We start from the raw sequence: 17261 nt of genomic DNA on the forward strand, positions 1-17261 counted from the left end.
ATTATGGTCGTCAATTCCTAACAGCCTTCTTCATCTGGTATTAAATTGATACCAAATGGTACTAAAAATATTTGCCAATAACGCGAATAAAATAATACCAGCCGGCATTGGCAAAGTACCGTCCTTTTAATAGCAGCCTACACTTTCATTCTATCGACCCAATTAAACAACCTGTTGCACCCAGAGAAAAGTTGATACCAAACATGCTCATTTCAGTACCATACGGTATTGATAGTAAAGCAACACCGTATCGTAAAGAAACAATAGCGGATGGTATGGATGAAACATAAAATGATTAAAACCGTTTGGTATTGGTTTTAATGCCATTATGTTATTGGTTTTGGTACCAGACCGTTATTAGTTTTAGTACCAAACCGTTATTGATTATTCCACCCCCTAATGAATCAAAAAAAAAAACATTGAAATAATCTTAATCTAATTTTATTTCGATTATTTTTGTTAATAGTTACATTTATGTTTATATTGGGTTGCCCAAAAAGTAATCGCGGATTTTTTAAAAGAAAGTAAATGCATTTTTAATAAAACTTAAAATGAAATTTAATCAAATATACTTTTTTTACACTTTTTTTCTAAAGCTAGCTAAAAGTAACAGCTGATAACTGACAGAAGAAAGAATGCAATTACAGAGTCACAAGCTGTGAAAAAATTTGTCAACGCCGACTATATGAAAAATTCGCAATTAGTTTTTGGACAACCCAATAGTTAGTGTAATGGTAATTTTACACCATGAGCAACCTTAATTATTTGTATTCAGCAATTTATTCCATATCCACTGATTCCCAGAAGTGGGTTTCACCACCAACACAGCATAGTTTTACACACAAGAGACTATCATGTTTTTGATGTAGAATGTCCCTAGAAATTGTACTATTTTCATTTTCACCGCTTTCGAGTATTTGAACAGGTTTTTATGCACACAAACATTTTTTTTAACAAATATTTCATAATGGCGTCAATATTTAAAGTACAAAACTCAACAACACTTCTGACTCTCTTTTGTTGGGTATGACAAAAGAGAGTCTGGTATTGAATTGATACCAAATGGTATTAAAAATCTTTGCCAATGACGCAAACAAAGTAACACCAAAGTACCGTAATTTTTCTATCATTGTACATCAAAAACATGGCTTCAAACTAAAGGAGGTAATACTACTTCTCCATTGGGGTACGACAATACATTTTGGGTCATCCCTTCTAATTTACTATTATCGGTATCCTTTCTTTTTAGGGTTCTACAAGTTTTAGAAGTGACACTCTTGTTTTCTACATAATAAAACACCATAATTTATCTACAAACTATTTTAGGTTTATTAAATCTAAACTTCTTTACTTGATATGGGTGAACAATAAGGTACTCTTCCGAAAAACATTGGCTACATGTTATTAACATAAATAAAGGCTCCACTTAATGTCAGCGCAAAAAATAATGTGGCACCAAAAACTTTCTTTAGAATCTTTAACGAAAAAAAGAACAGAATATTAAAATTTATGCAGTCTATATTTCAAAGTACCAACCTCATCTTGCCACTCTCGGTTGGCTATGCACTTGCTATAGGGCATACTTGTAAAGGAGACACTGTTGTACAAAGGTACCCATACACTGGGAAAGAAACGAAATAGGGTGGTATCCAAGAATTTACGGCATTTGAATGAGAAACGTTTAGTAAGATCTCGCATCTCCACATAATTGTACATGGCCAGATCACAAATGGCATGGGCGTCCTGCACCCTGGTCTCGGTGAATTGTTCCAAGGCTCTGGCCAATGTTATGTGTGGTTGATGGAGTATCGAAAAGAAAATCGAACAATCCTCCATGCCAGCATTCATACCCTGACCATAATAGGGTACCATAGCATGGGCAGCATCTCCTAAAAGCAAAGCCTTATCGCCATAGTGAAAGGGATTACACTGAGAAAAATTACGATTATTTCATGAAGTCTTATAAAGTTTATCGTTCGCTCACTTACTTTAATGGATAATAAAAATTGTGGCTTGGATTTGAAAAAATCCTTGATAAGCATTTCTTCCCCTATCAAAGGCAAAGCATCTGTGTAGTATTTTCTGAAAAAATCCAACAATTCCTGATGGCTCTGTATACCCTGGAAAACTTTGAAAGGCATTGAGAGAGTAACCGTAAAGGATTTATCCTGATTGGGCAAAGCTATCATCATGAATTCATTTCTGGGCCATATATGCAGATAGTTGGGAGGCATTTGAAATTCATCATTCTTAGCCGGTATGCACAGCTCCAAATAGCCATGTTCAATATATTCCTGTGAGTAATTGAAACCCAATGTCTTGGACATTTGTTGGCGTACAGCACTGAAAGCACCATCAGCACCCACAATCAGATCAGCCGTGGCTACAGCATCCTTTTCCTCGTAAGGACTTTGGAAAAAAGACAAAAGAAATTATTAAATAAAAGAGCTAAGGAAAAACTAACTCACCGTTGAAAACTCATGGAACCCTCATTAAAGTTGGCCTTTTTGAGTTTATGTTCAAAATGATAATGGATATTGGGAAACTTTTCACCCGCTGTTTAAAAGAAAAACCTTGCATATTATTTGTTTAAATTTTCTTTTCCCCTCCCCCCCTTTGCTTACCATTCAATAAAATCTCATTTAAATGCTTGCGTCCCACCGAATACAAGCATTCATTGGTACAAGGATCATACAACACCACTGATGTTCGGCCTTTAATGTCATGCAACATGCGACCCCTCATAGGTATAGCTGTGGCCAACACCTCCTCTTCCAAACCCACAGATGACAATGCTTTTCGTCCTCGTTGTGATAAGGCTAAATTTATGCTGCGTCCCTGCACCAGTTCGGCGGTACGTATATCCTCTCGATACTCATAGAGATGCACATTGTGACCATTGCGGGCAAAGTTTAAGGCAGCCAATGAACCCACCTTGCAGTAAATGGAATTTTATTAGCATCCAGTAAAAACGTGCTAAGTTCCGCCGGACCGAATCTTTGGGAACCCACCACCATGAGTTCTGCTAAAAATTTCTACATACCCAATTTCTGCAGAATCAAGTAAATATTAAAGCTTCTAGGGGTCGTAAAAGGTTAATCAGGAGATCGGTTTATATGCGAGATATATCAGATTATAGACCGATCTGGACAATATTTACCATGGATGTTAGAAATTTCAGCACAATCGGAAAATTACAGTCTCAATCAGTGTTGCCACTCCAGAAAATTATTTTCTACCAAAATTTAAGAAAATTCCTACCAAACCCGACCAAAACCTACCAAATGTTCTACAAGCCAAAAATGGGGTATATCTTTTAATACCCACCATCGAAGAGCTGGCCATTTGACCAACATATCAAGCTAAACATTTTCAAGGCTACAAAGTACTAAATCGTCCGTCTGACTTTTTGTTGAAATCACTCTACAGCCTTAAGTTTAAAGAATGCCTATATCTTGATATAGCATCCTTTACACCGATCTCCCGATAAGAAATCTTGAGTTCATCTAACCATGTCCGTCCTTCTGTCTGTTGAAATCACTTTAAGGTCTTTAAAAATGGAGATATTGAGCTAAAACTTTGCACATATTCTTTTTTTGTCTATAAGGTTAAGTTCGAAGACGGGCTATATCGGACTACATCTTGATATAGTCCCCATATATACCGATCCGCCGATTTAGGGTCTTGGGCCCATAAAAGGCACATTTATTGTCCGATTTTATCAAAAATCGGGATAGTGAGTTATGTTAGGCCTTTCGATATCCTTCTTTAATTTGGCCCAGATCGGTCCAGATTTGGATATAGCTGCCATATATACCGATCCACCGGTTTCAGGTCTTGGACCCATAAAAGGCGCATTTATTGTCCGATTTTGTCAAAATTCGGGACAGTGGGTTATGTTAGGCCGATCGACATATTTCTGCAATTTGGCTCAGATCGGTCCAGATTTGGATATAGCTGCCATATAGACCGATCTCTCGATTAAAGGTCTTGGGCCCATAAAAGACGCATTTATTGTACGATTTCGCCGAAATTCGGGACAGTGGGTTATGTTAGGCCGATCGACATCTTTCTGCAATTTGGCTCAGATCGGTCCAGATTTGGATACAGCTGCCATAAAGACCGATCCGCCAATTTAGGGTCTAAGGCCCATAGAAAGCGAATTTATAGTCCGATGTCGCCGAAATTTGGGACAGTGAGTTATGTTAGGCCCCTTAACATCCTTCTTCAATTTCTGCCGAAATTCGCCGAAATTCGGGACAGTGGGTTATGTTAGGCCGATCGACATCTTTCTGCAATTTGGCTCAGATCGGTCCAGATTTGGATACAGCTGCCATAAAGACCGATCCGCCAATTTAGGGTCTAAGGCCCATAGAAAGCGCTTTTATTGTCCGATGTCGCCGAAATTTGGGACAGTGAGTTGTTTTAGGCTCTTCGACATATTTCTGCAATTTGACCCAGATCAGTTCAGATTTGGATATAGCTGCCATATAGACCGATCTCTCGATTTATGGTTTTGGCCCCATAAGAGGCGCTTTTATTGTCCGATGTCGCCGAAATTTGGGACAGTGAGTTGTTTTAGGCTCTTCGACATATTTCTGCAATTTGACCCAGATCAGTTCAGATTTGTATATAGCTGCCATATGGACCGATTTCTCGATTCAAGGTTTTGGGGCCATAAAAGACGCATTTATTGTACGATTTTGCCGAAATTTGGGAAATTGAGTTGTTTTAGGCTCTTCGACATATTTTTGCAATTTGACCCAGATCAGTTCAGATTTGGATATAGCTGCCATATAGACCGATCTCTCGATTTATGGTTTTGGACCCATAAGAGGCGCTTTTATTGTCAGATGTCGCAGAAATTTGGGAGAGTGAGTTGTTTTAGGCTCTTCGACATATTTCTGCATTTTGACCCAGATCGGTCCAGATTTGGATATAGCTGCCATATAGACCGATCTCTCGATTAAAGGTCTTGGGCCCGTAAAAGACGCATTTATTGTACGATTTCACCAAAATTTGGGACAGTGAGTTGTTTTAGGCTCTTCGACATATTTCTGCAATTTGACCCAGATCAGTTCAGATTTGGATATAGCTGCTATATAGACCGATCTCTCGATTAAAGGTCTTGGGCCCATAAGAGGCGCTTTTATTGTCCGATGTCGCCGAAATTTGGGACAGTGAGTTGTTTTAGGCTCTTCGACATATTTCTTAAATTTGACCCAGATCGGTTCAGATTTGGATATAGCTGCCATATAGACCGATTTCTCGATTTATAGTTTAGGATCCATAAGAGGCGTTTTTATTGTCCGACGTCGCCGAAATTTGGGACAGTGAGTTGTTTTAGGCAATTCGACATATTTCTTCAATTTGGCCCAGATCGTTCCAGATTTGAATATAGCTACCATATAGACCGATCTCTAGATTTATGGTTTTGGACTCATAAGAGGCGCTTTTATTGTCCGATGTCGCCGAAAATTGGGACAGTGAGTTGTTTTAGGCAATTCGACATATTTCTTCAATTTGGCCCAGATCGGTCCAGATTTGAATATAGCTGCCATATGGACCGATTTCTCGATTCAAGGTTTTGGGGCCATAAAAGACGCATTTATTGTACGATTTTGCCGAAATTTGGGACAATGAGTTGTTTTTAGGCCCTACGACATATTTCTGAAATTTGACCCAGATCAGTTCAGATATGAATATAGCTGCCATATAGATCGATCTCTCAATTTATGGTTTTGGACCCATAAGAGGCGCTTTTATTGTCCGATGTTGCCGAAATTTGGGAGAGTGGGTTGTGTTAGGGCCTTCGACATCCCTCTTCAATTTGGCCTAGATTTGGATATAGTTGCCATATTGACAAATCTCTCGATTTAAAGTCTTGGTCCCTAAAATGCGCATTTTTAATTTGATTTCGCTGCAATTGGACACAGTGATTTATGTTAGGCTTTTCGACATCCGTGTCGTATATGCTTCAGATCAGTCTATATTTGGATATAGCTACCAAAAAGACCAACATTTTGTTCTACGAAATTGAACCATGACTTGTATTTATTAGACCACTCAATGTATGTGCCGAATTTGGTCTAAATCGGACCATATTTCGATATAACTGCTATGGGGTCATAAATTATGCATTTTTCACCGGATTATGATGAAAGGTAGCTTACATATATACCCGAGGTGGTGGGTATCCAAAGTTCGGTCCGGCCGAACATAACACCTTTCTTCTTTTTGAGTATTGAACTGATTTAATCATATTTGTATGCAGCTGCCATATAGACCTGTTTTCCGATTGAAGTCATTTACACAGAATTTACGAAGTTCGAAAGATATCCCTTAACACTCGTACCAGCAGTTACAGTCTATATAACAACTTACACCCTTTTTGGAAATTGGAAGCAATGAGACCCTTTGGAACACCCTTGGCCCCTCGTATCCTTAACTTAATTCGGGAATTTTGAGTCATCCCCGGGGGCTTCTATTTTAATTAAATTGGTATTTATATGTTGGAAAAACATACCGAACATTGAGGTCAGCCTACCAACCTACCAAGAGAATAAAAACCAATCAATTTTGGTAGGAATTTAATAAAACGGCAACACTGGTCTCAATATGTCTAATCGGAAGATCTGCTTATATGGCAGCTATATAAGGTTATACACCGATTCCTACCAAACTTTGCACGATTGTTAGAAGACTTGGCGGAACACTACATCCAACTTCATGGACAGAGGGGCAGACATGGCTAGATCGACATAGAATGTCAGAACGATTCAGAATATATACACTCTATGGCGTCGAGGTCTTACAAATGTAATGACTTGATTAGTATACCCCTATCCTATGATGATGGGTATAAAAATATACGGAAGACACATACGGTTTATAAATTTATTTATTTTTTTTTTATTGTGATAACTCAAATATATATAATTTTGACTTCTCAAAATATTTTTTTGGTGTTGTGGGATTAAACATTTGTGAGCTCATATTTGAGATAACATAGCAACCATTATTGTTGTTCCTCAATGGAACGGTGGTATTATGCGTTCATTGTCCTAAAGACTTAATGGGGGAAAATTGAGGATTATAAACGAATGGTTTTTGGGTTGTTTATATTCGATTACGACATGTTTATATTCCATCGTCGTGGTATTTTAACACGGCTAGCCGCTTGAAATTTTGCACAGATACTTAATGTTGATATAGGTCGTTGGGGATTGCAAATGGGTCATATTGGTACAGATTTAGATATATTAGGTTGCCCAAAAAGTAATTGCGGATTTTTTAAAAGAAAGTAAATGCATTTTTAATAAAACTTAGAATGAACTTTAATCAAATATACTTTTTTTACACTTTTTTTCTAAAGCAAGCTAAAATTAACAGCTGATAACTGACAGAAGAAAGAATGCAATTACAGAGTCACAAGCTGTGAAAAAATTTGTCAACGCCGACTATATGAAAAATCCGCAATTACTTTTTGGGCAACACAATAGTTCCCATATAAACCGTTTTCCCGATTTGACTTCTTGAGCCCTTACAAGCCGCAATTCTTGTCCGATTTGGCTGAAATTTTGCATGTAGTGTTCCGTTATAACTTCCAACAACTGTGACAAGAACGGTCCAAATGGGTAAAGAACCTGATATAGCTCCCATATAAACCGATCTCTTGATTTGACTTCTTGAGCACTTACAAGCCGCAATTTTCGAGCGATTCAGCTGAAATTTTGCATGTTGAGTTCTGTTAAGACTTCCATTAATAGTGTCAAGTACGACGTAAATCGGTCTATAAGCTGATATAGCTCCCATATAAACCGATCTCTTGATTGGACTTCTTGAGCCCTTACAAGACGCAATTCTTGTCCGATTTGGCTGAAATTTTGCATGTGGTGTTCCGTTATAACTTCCAACAACTATGCCAAGAACGGTCCAAATGGATCAAGAACCTGATATAGCTCCTATATATACCGATCTCCTGATTTGACTTCTCGAGCACTTACAAGCCGCAATTCTTGTCCGATTTGGCTGAAATTTTGCATGAAGAGATCTGTTATGACTTCCATTAACAGTGATATATATAAGCTTCTTGAGCACTTACAAGCCGCAATTTTTGTACGATTTGGCTGAAATTTTGCATGAAGAGGTCTGTAATGACTTCCAATAAGTTTGCCAAGTACGACGCAAATCGGTCTATAAGCTGATATAGGTCCCATATAAACCGATCTCCTGATTTGACTTCTTGAACCCTTACAAGACGCAATTTTTATCCGATTTGGCTGAAATTTTGCATGTAGAGTTCTGTTACTACTTTCAATTACTGTGCTAAATACGGTCGAAATCATCCTATAACCTGATATAGCTCTCATATAAACCGATCTCCCGATTTGACTTCTTGAGCACTTACGAGCCGCAATTTTTGTACGATTTGGCTGAAATTTTGCATGTAGAGTTCTGTTAAGACTTCCATTAACTGCGCCAAATACGGTCCAAATTAGTCTATAATCTGATATAGCTCCCATTTAAACCGTTCCATCGATCATCCTTGTTCGCTTCCTAGAAGCTTTAATTTTTGCTGGTTTAACAGAACTTTGGTATGTAGAATAAAATTATGTCCCTCAACTAAACTATGTCAGTTTGTATAAATTTTAAGCAGAAACCATGGTGGTAGATTCGACCCGGCCAAACTTATCACGCTTTTACTTGTTTTTTATACCCTACACCACTACTGTGGTACAAGGTAAAGGGTGATTTTTTTGAGGTTAGGATTTTCATGCATTAGTATTTGACAGATCACGTGGGATTTCAGACATGGTGTCAAAGAGAAAGATGCTCAGTATGCTTTGACATTTCATCATGAATAGACTTACTAACGAGCAACGCTTGCAAATCATTGAATTTTATTACCAAAATCAGTGTTCGGTTCGAAATGTGTTCATTCACCGTTCAGCGATGAGGCTCATTTCTGGTTGAATGGCTACGTAAATAAGCAAAATTGCCGCATTTGGAGTGAAGAGCAACCAGAAGCCGTTCAAGAACTGCCCATGCATCCCGAAAAATGCACTGTTTGGTGTGGTTTGTACGCTGGTGGAATCATTGGACCGTATTTTTTCAAAGATGCTGTTGGACGCAACGTTACGGTGAATGAACACATTTCGAACGGAACACTGATTTTGGTAATAAAATTCAATGATTTGCAAGCGTTGCTCGTTAGTAAGTCTATTCATGATGAAATGTCAAAGCATACTGAGCATCTTTCTCTTTGACACCATGTCTGAAATCCCACGTGATCTGTCAAATACTAATGCATGAAAATCTTAACCTCAAAAAAATCACCCTTTATTATAACTTAATGCATTTGTTTGTAACACCCAGAAGGTAGAGAGATAGGCCCATTGATAAACATACCGATCGATTCTGATTCGATTAAGCAATGTCCGTCTGCCTGTCTGTCCGTCTGTCTGGCTGTCTGTCCATGGTTATTTGTGTGCAAAGTACAGGACGAAATTTTCATCCGATCGTCTTCAAATTTGGTACAGGTATATTTTATAGCCTAGAGACGAAGCCTGTTGAAATTGGAAAAAATCGGTTCAGACTTGGATATAGCTCCCATATATATGTTCGTCCGACTTGCAGTAATAATGCAATAAAATGGTCATTTGTTCACCGATTTTCTTGAAATTTGGTAGGAAGGATTTTCTCTTGACTCTCGACATTACCGGTTCAGATTGAGATATACCTCTCATATATATATCGCCGGATTATCACTCGTAGAGCTACTGCAAGCGCATTTATTGACCCATCTTTCCAAAATTTTGTACAACGCTTTCGTCGAGGACTTTCACAATAACTATAAATTTTAGTCGAAATCGGTTCAGGATTAGATATAACTCCCATGCATATGTTAGTCCGAGTTTGGGAAATATCCCAATAAAGTGCTCCCTTGTTAACCGATTCTCTTGAAATTTGGCAGGAAGGATTTTCTTATGACTTTTAATGTTATTGGTGAATTTTATAGAAATCGGTTCAGACTTAGATATAGCTGTCATACATATATCGTTCGATTTCCACTCCTAAACCCAATGTAAGCGCATTTAGTGACCAATCTAACCAAAATTTTGTACAACACTTTCCTCGACGGCTACCACAATACGTGACAAGTTTGCTCGAAATCGGTTCAGATTTAGATATAGCTCTTATATATATGTTCGTCCGATTTTGAGAAATGTTGCAATAAAGTGCTAATTTGTTAACCGATTCTCTCGAAATTTGGCAGGGAGGATTTTTTATGACTCTTAACATTACCGGTGAATTTCATAAAAATCGGGTCAGATATAGATATAGCTCGCAAATACATATATATATATATATATATATATATCGCCCTATTTTCACTCCTAGAGCCACTGCCAGCGCATTTATTGACCAATTTTCCCTAAATTTTGTACAACGCTTTCCTCGATGACTTTCACAATATCCGAGTTTGCTCAAAATCGGTTCAGGTTAAGATACAGCCCCCATACATATGTTCGTCCGATTTTAGTTAATTTGCAATAAAGTTATCATTTGACAACCGAAGTTGTTACAAATTAAACATATTTGCTCCAAATTTGATACGGATCGTTTAATAACTCATCTGAAAACATCCGCCGAGGTCCATCAAAACTGCTTCAGAACTGGATATAGCTCCCACATTGTACTAATAGGTGTAGGGTATTATACAGTCGGCACCGCCCGACTTTTGCCCTTCCTTACTTGGTTTGATATATGTTAGTAACATACAGCCAATACACACAAGTAAATGTTAGCCAAGTCAATGATGTGAAAAAGCACAACCTGTCTAAAATGGGTTAGGGAAACCATGATACGACCAAAAGTACCGTAATGCTACTGAGATTAAGAATGGATCATATAGGAGAACCCTCCACTCGGCAACATACTATATCCAGAAATTTACTTCGTTGGGTGAAAGCATCTACGTTTGATGCACCTGTTGCCACACAGACACAGAGAGATTCTATTGCACGAAAGCGAAAGTGAGCGCACTTTTAATCTGTCATCTGAACACAAACCAGTGCCACCGTTTAAAGTTTTGACGATGGTTATCTTATCACTATATGGAAAGTCAACAACTGCACAGTCAATGGACGCGTTTCCACGCGTGAGATAAGTCAAAGTGATGCAAGAATAGGAAAATTTAAAATAAACCTTATTCAAACTCGAATGTTACCACCGCTACATAAAGAGTGTTCGCGTACTCAAAAATTTGTGTAAATTTGCTAGAAGTCTTTATTTGCCAGTAGCAGGTGGGGGGAGTGCGTGAGAGCGTGCAAATTCAGAGGGTTTGTTAATTGAGACCTTGCAAATATCTACTGGAGGTTTTTTTCCCCAGCTGAAAATTGCAGCATCAAACAGCTGTTTTATGAAAAGCAGCTGTTTAATTCAAATAAATAGCAAAAGACAGTAAAGGCTGTTATTAGAAATGCAAATTTGTCCATGAACATTCCACTAAGGAACTGGGTCAATCTTCTCACATATCACCGGGTGCTGTCCGATTCTAATTTTAAGGTCAATGATAAGAGGCCTCCTTTTTATAGCCGAGTCCAAACGGAGGGCCGTATTGCAACACCTCTTTGGGAAGAGTACCTCACATATATCGCCAGCATTAGGAGGGGAAAACCACCGCTTAAAATTTTTTTGACGTTCTCGCCAGGATTCGAAACCAGGCGTTCAGCGTCATAGGTGGACATGCTCCAAAACAGGCTGTTATTACTCTCCTGCTAATTTTTACTGGTAAATTTTTATTGGAAAAGTACGCGAACAGACCTATAAATTGAATGCAATATCTGAATTTTTGTTCAGGTTTTCGACAAAATTTAGTTACTCTTAATGCGCCATAAAAAACTGATCTGAAAAAGAATTGAAAGCAGGACATTTATATAATGGTCGAGCAGATCACGAACGCTCCGAATGGCTCGCTTAAGTCTCCATGTCCAAGGGCCAGACCAAGGAGCAAACAGCCATCGCCATGGTGGGAGTACCACTTCTACAGAATGTGGTCACATTTTCTCCAAACTTTTTTTAAATGCCTAGCGAGTGGTTTTCGTCCTGGAGAGACTACCAATTAAACCTAACCTTACCTTAGATCAGTCTAAGTATTGAAGAGTAGGTGGACTTTTGAAGCGCCGTCCAATAGACCACAACACCATATAACGTTATAGGACTGCCAACTGCAGTATACAGCCAGTGCATGACACTCGGCTTAAGCCCGCAAATTATGGTTGGTTGGTTAATACTACATCTAATTCCTCTGGCCCGTGCGGAGTTCCATGCTACTTCTCCCATCGGAAGTCTCCCGATGGGAGAAGTAGCATGGAGCATGGGTGGTGGATTGGGGAAAGCTCATCAGATATGATGAGTGCGGCAGAAATAAAATATGCGGGGCGAACCAACAAGTTAGCACAAGCAGGGGTGTCCCGCTTGCACGGATACGAATATGATCATGATGGGTTCATGAAATAGGATCAGCAGCAGATAAGCCAAAGGAAATGGCCAACGGTGACGCTCGCAGATCTTCAGAAGATTAACCATTAAGAAAAGCCGGACTACTGGGTCGCTGGCAGCCCCATGCATTTAAAAAAATCACATGGTGACGACCTATGGATTCAGAACACGGTTTGTGATTGAAGCATGGAACGTCAGAACTCTCTCAGGGTTCTGATTGATTAATTTGATTGATATGAGAGTTTTTAATGCCAAGGTGGACAATAACAGCAACATTCTACAACCAATGCAAGCACTTGACATTACCAGGAATGGCAGTGGCGACAGATTGGTTAATTTCTGCACAAAAAACCGGCTCTTTAATGGAGGCACAAAATTCCTCCATAAAAATATACTTGGGAATAACCAGATGGAAACAACCGTAATCAAATCGACCACGTACTTATCAGCAAACGCTTTCTGGGCTCGCTGATGGATGTGAAAACTATAAGAGGAACCGACATCGATAGTGACTACATGCTATTAGTGGCCATACGTCTACGCCCAGCCGTCGTGAAAACGACTCAAGAAAAAAGCACAAAGTTCCACCTCTTTAACCTAAAAGAAATTTTGCATAAGGTTGTCTTTTATGATTAACAACAACTGTGCTAAGTATGGTTGTAGTATCGGTCCATAACCTGATATAGCTGTCATATAAACCGATCTGGGGTCTTGACTTCTTGAGCCCATAGAGGGCGCTATTCCCATCCGATTTGGCTAAAATTTAGCACGACGTGTTTTGTCATGACTTCCAACAACTGTATGGTTCTAATCGGTTCATAACCTGATATAGCTGCCATATAAACCGATCTTGAATCTTGACTTCTTGAGCCACTAGAGGGCGCAATTGCTATCCAATTTGGCTTAAATTTAGCATGAAGTGTTTCGTCATGACTTCCAACAACTGTACCAAGTACGGTTCCAATCGGTTCATAACCTGATATAGCTGCCATATAAACCGATCTTAATCTTGACTTCTTGAACCACTAGATGACTTAATTCTTACCCCATTTTGCAAGAGGTATTTCGTTATGACTTTTAATAGCTGTGCAAATTATGGTTCAAATCTGTCCATAACTTGATATAGCTGCCTTATAAACCAAACTGGGATCTTGACTTACTGCCCCTCTATAGGGCGCAATTATTATCTGATTTGGGTGAAATTTTATACAACGGCTTCTCCCTTCAACATACGTGTCAAATATGGTCTAAATTGGTCTATAACCTAATACAGCTCCCCTATAAAACGATCTCCCTATTTTACTTTTTGAGCCCTTAAGGGCGAAATCCTTATTCGATTTGGCAGAAATTTTACACAATGACTGACTACTGTGGTTTCCAACATACATTCCATTATGGTCCGAATCGGACCATAACTTGATATAGCTCAGATAGCATAGCAATTCTTTTGTTTTTTTGTTTTTCATTTCCTTTGTTTGCCTAAAAAGAGACACCGGGAAGAGAACTTGACTAATGTGATCCATGGTGGAGGGTATATAAGATTCGGCCAGGCCGAACTTAGCACGCTTTTACTTGTTAATTTTATTCGACTCCGTATTAGAAGCAAGTAGTGATGAGGCAACCTATGGCATACGCTGGGGTATTAACGACTTCCTCGGAGACATTGACTGCGCGGACGATATATGCCTCCTTGCGCATCGCTTCGAGCATATAAATGCGAAACTGGAACAACTGAATGAAAATGCTTCCAAAGTAGTCCAGAGGATAAAGATAGCAAAGACCAAACTGATAAGGATAGGAACATATCATTGAAGACGTTGACAACTTCTCTTATCTTGGCAGCAAAATAACAAAGGGCGCAGGATCAGCGGCAGACATTCGTGTACGCATCAACAAGGCTAGAAGCGCCTTTATTAAACTCAACAAAGTTTGGAGTCAGAATCTTCACACTAGTGTGAAATCTATTTTAATATATCGTTCTGCAACTTGGTGCTTGACACAAGCGACTAGCCGTAAAATCCAAGTTTTCATAAATCGCTGCCAAACCGTATTTGAGGTAAAGAATTGCAAACAAGAAGAAACACTTCCCCTGTCGATGCAGAAATCCGGAAGAGAAAATGGACTTGACTGGGTCATACCCTATGGCGACCGCGCAATGATATAGCGAGAAACGTCGTAGACTGGAACCCGCAAGTACAGCGAAGGAGGGGACACCCGAAAAACACATTACAGGGTATTATTACTTTGTGCATATGTTTATAACACGCAGAAGGAAGAGAGATAGACCCATTGATAAACATACCGATCGACTCAAAATCACTTTCGGATTCGATTTAGTACAGGTCGTAGTTTTCATCCGATCGTCTTAAAATGTGGTACAGGCATGTTTTTCGGTGTAGAGATGAAGTTTATTGAAATTGGAAAAAATCGGTTCATATTTGGATATAGCTCCCACATATATATGTTCGTCCGATTTGCAGTTATAATGCAAAAAAATGGTAATTTGTTAACCGATTCCCTCCAAGTTTGGAGGAAAGGATTTTTTCTTGACACTCGACATTACTGGTGAATTTCATGGAAATATATATATATATATATATATATATATATATATATAACCCCACATTTAAACTTCTACAGCCACAGCAAGCGCATTTATTGACCAATCTTGCCAAAATTTTGTACAACGCTTTCCTCGAAGACTACCACAATTGCTGAGAAGTTTGCTCGAAATCGGCTCAGATTTAGACATAGCTCCCATATATATGTTCGTGAGATTTTGAGAAATATTGCAATAAAGTGCTCGTTTGTTAACCCATTCTCACGAAATTTGGCAGGAAGGATTTTCTCATGACTTTCAACACTACTGGTGAATTTAATAGAAATCGGCCCAGATTTAGATATAGCTGTCATATATGTATATCGCCCGATTTTCACTCCAAGAGCTTATGGAAGCGCATTAATTGAGCAATCTTGCCAAAAATTTTGCACAACATTTTCCTCAATGACTACCACAATATCTGAGAAGTTTGCTCGAAATCGGTTCAGATTTAGATATAGCTCCCATATATATGTTCATCAGATCTTGGGTAATTTGCAATAATGTTGTCATTTGTCAACCGTAGTTGTAAAAGTTTGAACATATTTGCTCGAATTATGTTCATCTCAAAAAACATCCGCCGAGGTCCATCAAAATTGATTCAGACCGGGATATAGCTCCCACATTGTACTTAAAGGGTAGGTGTAGGGTATTACGGAGGCCACCGTAGCGCAGAGGTTAGCATGTCCGCCTATGACGCTGATCACCTGGGTTCGAATCCTGGCGAGACCATCAGAAAAAAATTTTCAGCGGTGGTTTTCCCCTCCTAATGCTGGCAACATTTGTGAGGTACTATGCCATGTAAAATTTCTCTCCAAAGAGGTGTAGCACTGCGGCACGCCGTTCGGACTCGGGCTATAAAAAGGAGGCCCCTTATCATTGAGCTTAAAATGTGAGAAGTTTGTCCCTGTTCCTTAGTGGAATGTTCATGTGCAACATTTGCATTTGTAGGGTATAACACAGTTGGCACCGCCCGACTTTTGTCCTTCCTTACTGGTTATTTTATAATTTTAGACAAAGCCTTATATTTAAGGCCCTTGTTGTTTTTTGCAGATTTTTTTAGTTTTTTACCAAAGATTTTTTCACTTCCAATTTTCTTGTACATTTGTTGGCCACACACCAAAATCCAATTTTGAGAAGCACACTGCCCAATTGAGTATAATTTTTTTTTACACTTACTAAACCTCCACCAATAATGGCCACCTTCATGGGTGGTATACTTAAATTTGTTCCATTGGCATTAACATTTTTTATGCACTCTGACATTTTTGTTTTGTGGTTTTTTTAATTTTTCACAATTTTTTTTAAGGATAACTTGAAAACGCCTTAGAAAGCACTGATATTTTTAATTTTTCCGTTTTCTTTTAATTATCTTTTTATGATTTCAACTTTAATCTTGACAGGGCTGATGCTGAGATGGTAATGATTGCATCTATAAACAGAAATGAATATTATACAAGTACGCGTAGTTAACGAGGCAAAGCTATGTCGAATGTTGGTTTATCTCCTGCATGAGATGTTAACCATGCCCACACTCGCAGCGATATGAAAAACGTTACGCTAAAATGCACATTCATATCTTGTACAACTGACAAGAATATGTCATATATAAGCTCGGATAGATTGCCTACTTGATTTTCCCGCCTTAAGCAAATGGGTATATTTTAAACTCAAAAGAAAATATTTTCTTTGTATATTCTCCGCCATAGGATGGGGGTATACTAGTTTAGTCATTTCGTTTGTAACAGCTCAAAATATGCTGCAAAGACCCCAAAAAGTATATATGACATTTTAAGTCGATCTAGCCATGTCCGTCCGTCCGTCTGTTGAAAGCACGCTAATTGTTCAAACTATGGTCTAAATCGGTTGGTAACCTGAAATAGCTGCCTTATAAACCGATCTCCCAATTTGACTTTGTGAGCCTCTGAAAGGTGCAATTATTACTCAATTTAGCCGAATTTTGGAGATGGTGTTTTCCTAACAGCCATATCGATCAATAACTTGATATAGCTCATATACATATATTTGACAAATGCGATCCTTGTGGAGGGTATATAAGATTTGGCCCGGCCGAACTTAGCAGGTTTTTACTTGTTAAGTAATCTAAATGGGCATCAATTCTCAGTTCATTTATTACAGACAACATTCTTTGAGT

At 38.6% G+C, this 17261-nt stretch overlaps 1 protein-coding gene across 1 annotated transcript; it reads right to left on the bottom strand.

The window, feature by feature from the left end:
* Positions 1 to 1305: 1305 nt before the first annotated feature.
* On the bottom strand, positions 1306 to 16660 carry LOC106082333 (kynurenine 3-monooxygenase). Its single transcript, XM_013244778.2, has 6 exons — positions 16286 to 16660; positions 2625 to 2934; positions 2469 to 2556; positions 1989 to 2409; positions 1537 to 1929; positions 1306 to 1475 (listed from the first exon to the last, which is right to left on the bottom strand). Exons 1-6 carry the CDS (start codon positions 16370 to 16372, stop codon positions 1395 to 1397), a joined length of 1380 nt encoding a protein of 459 aa, XP_013100232.1. The 5' UTR covers positions 16373 to 16660; the 3' UTR covers positions 1306 to 1394.
* Between the last annotated feature and the right edge of the window lie 601 nt (positions 16661 to 17261).

The sequence above is a fragment of the Stomoxys calcitrans genome, chromosome 5, assembly GCF_963082655.1.
Source record: "Stomoxys calcitrans chromosome 5, idStoCalc2.1, whole genome shotgun sequence".
Classification (NCBI taxonomy): domain Eukaryota; kingdom Metazoa; phylum Arthropoda; class Insecta; order Diptera; family Muscidae; genus Stomoxys; species Stomoxys calcitrans.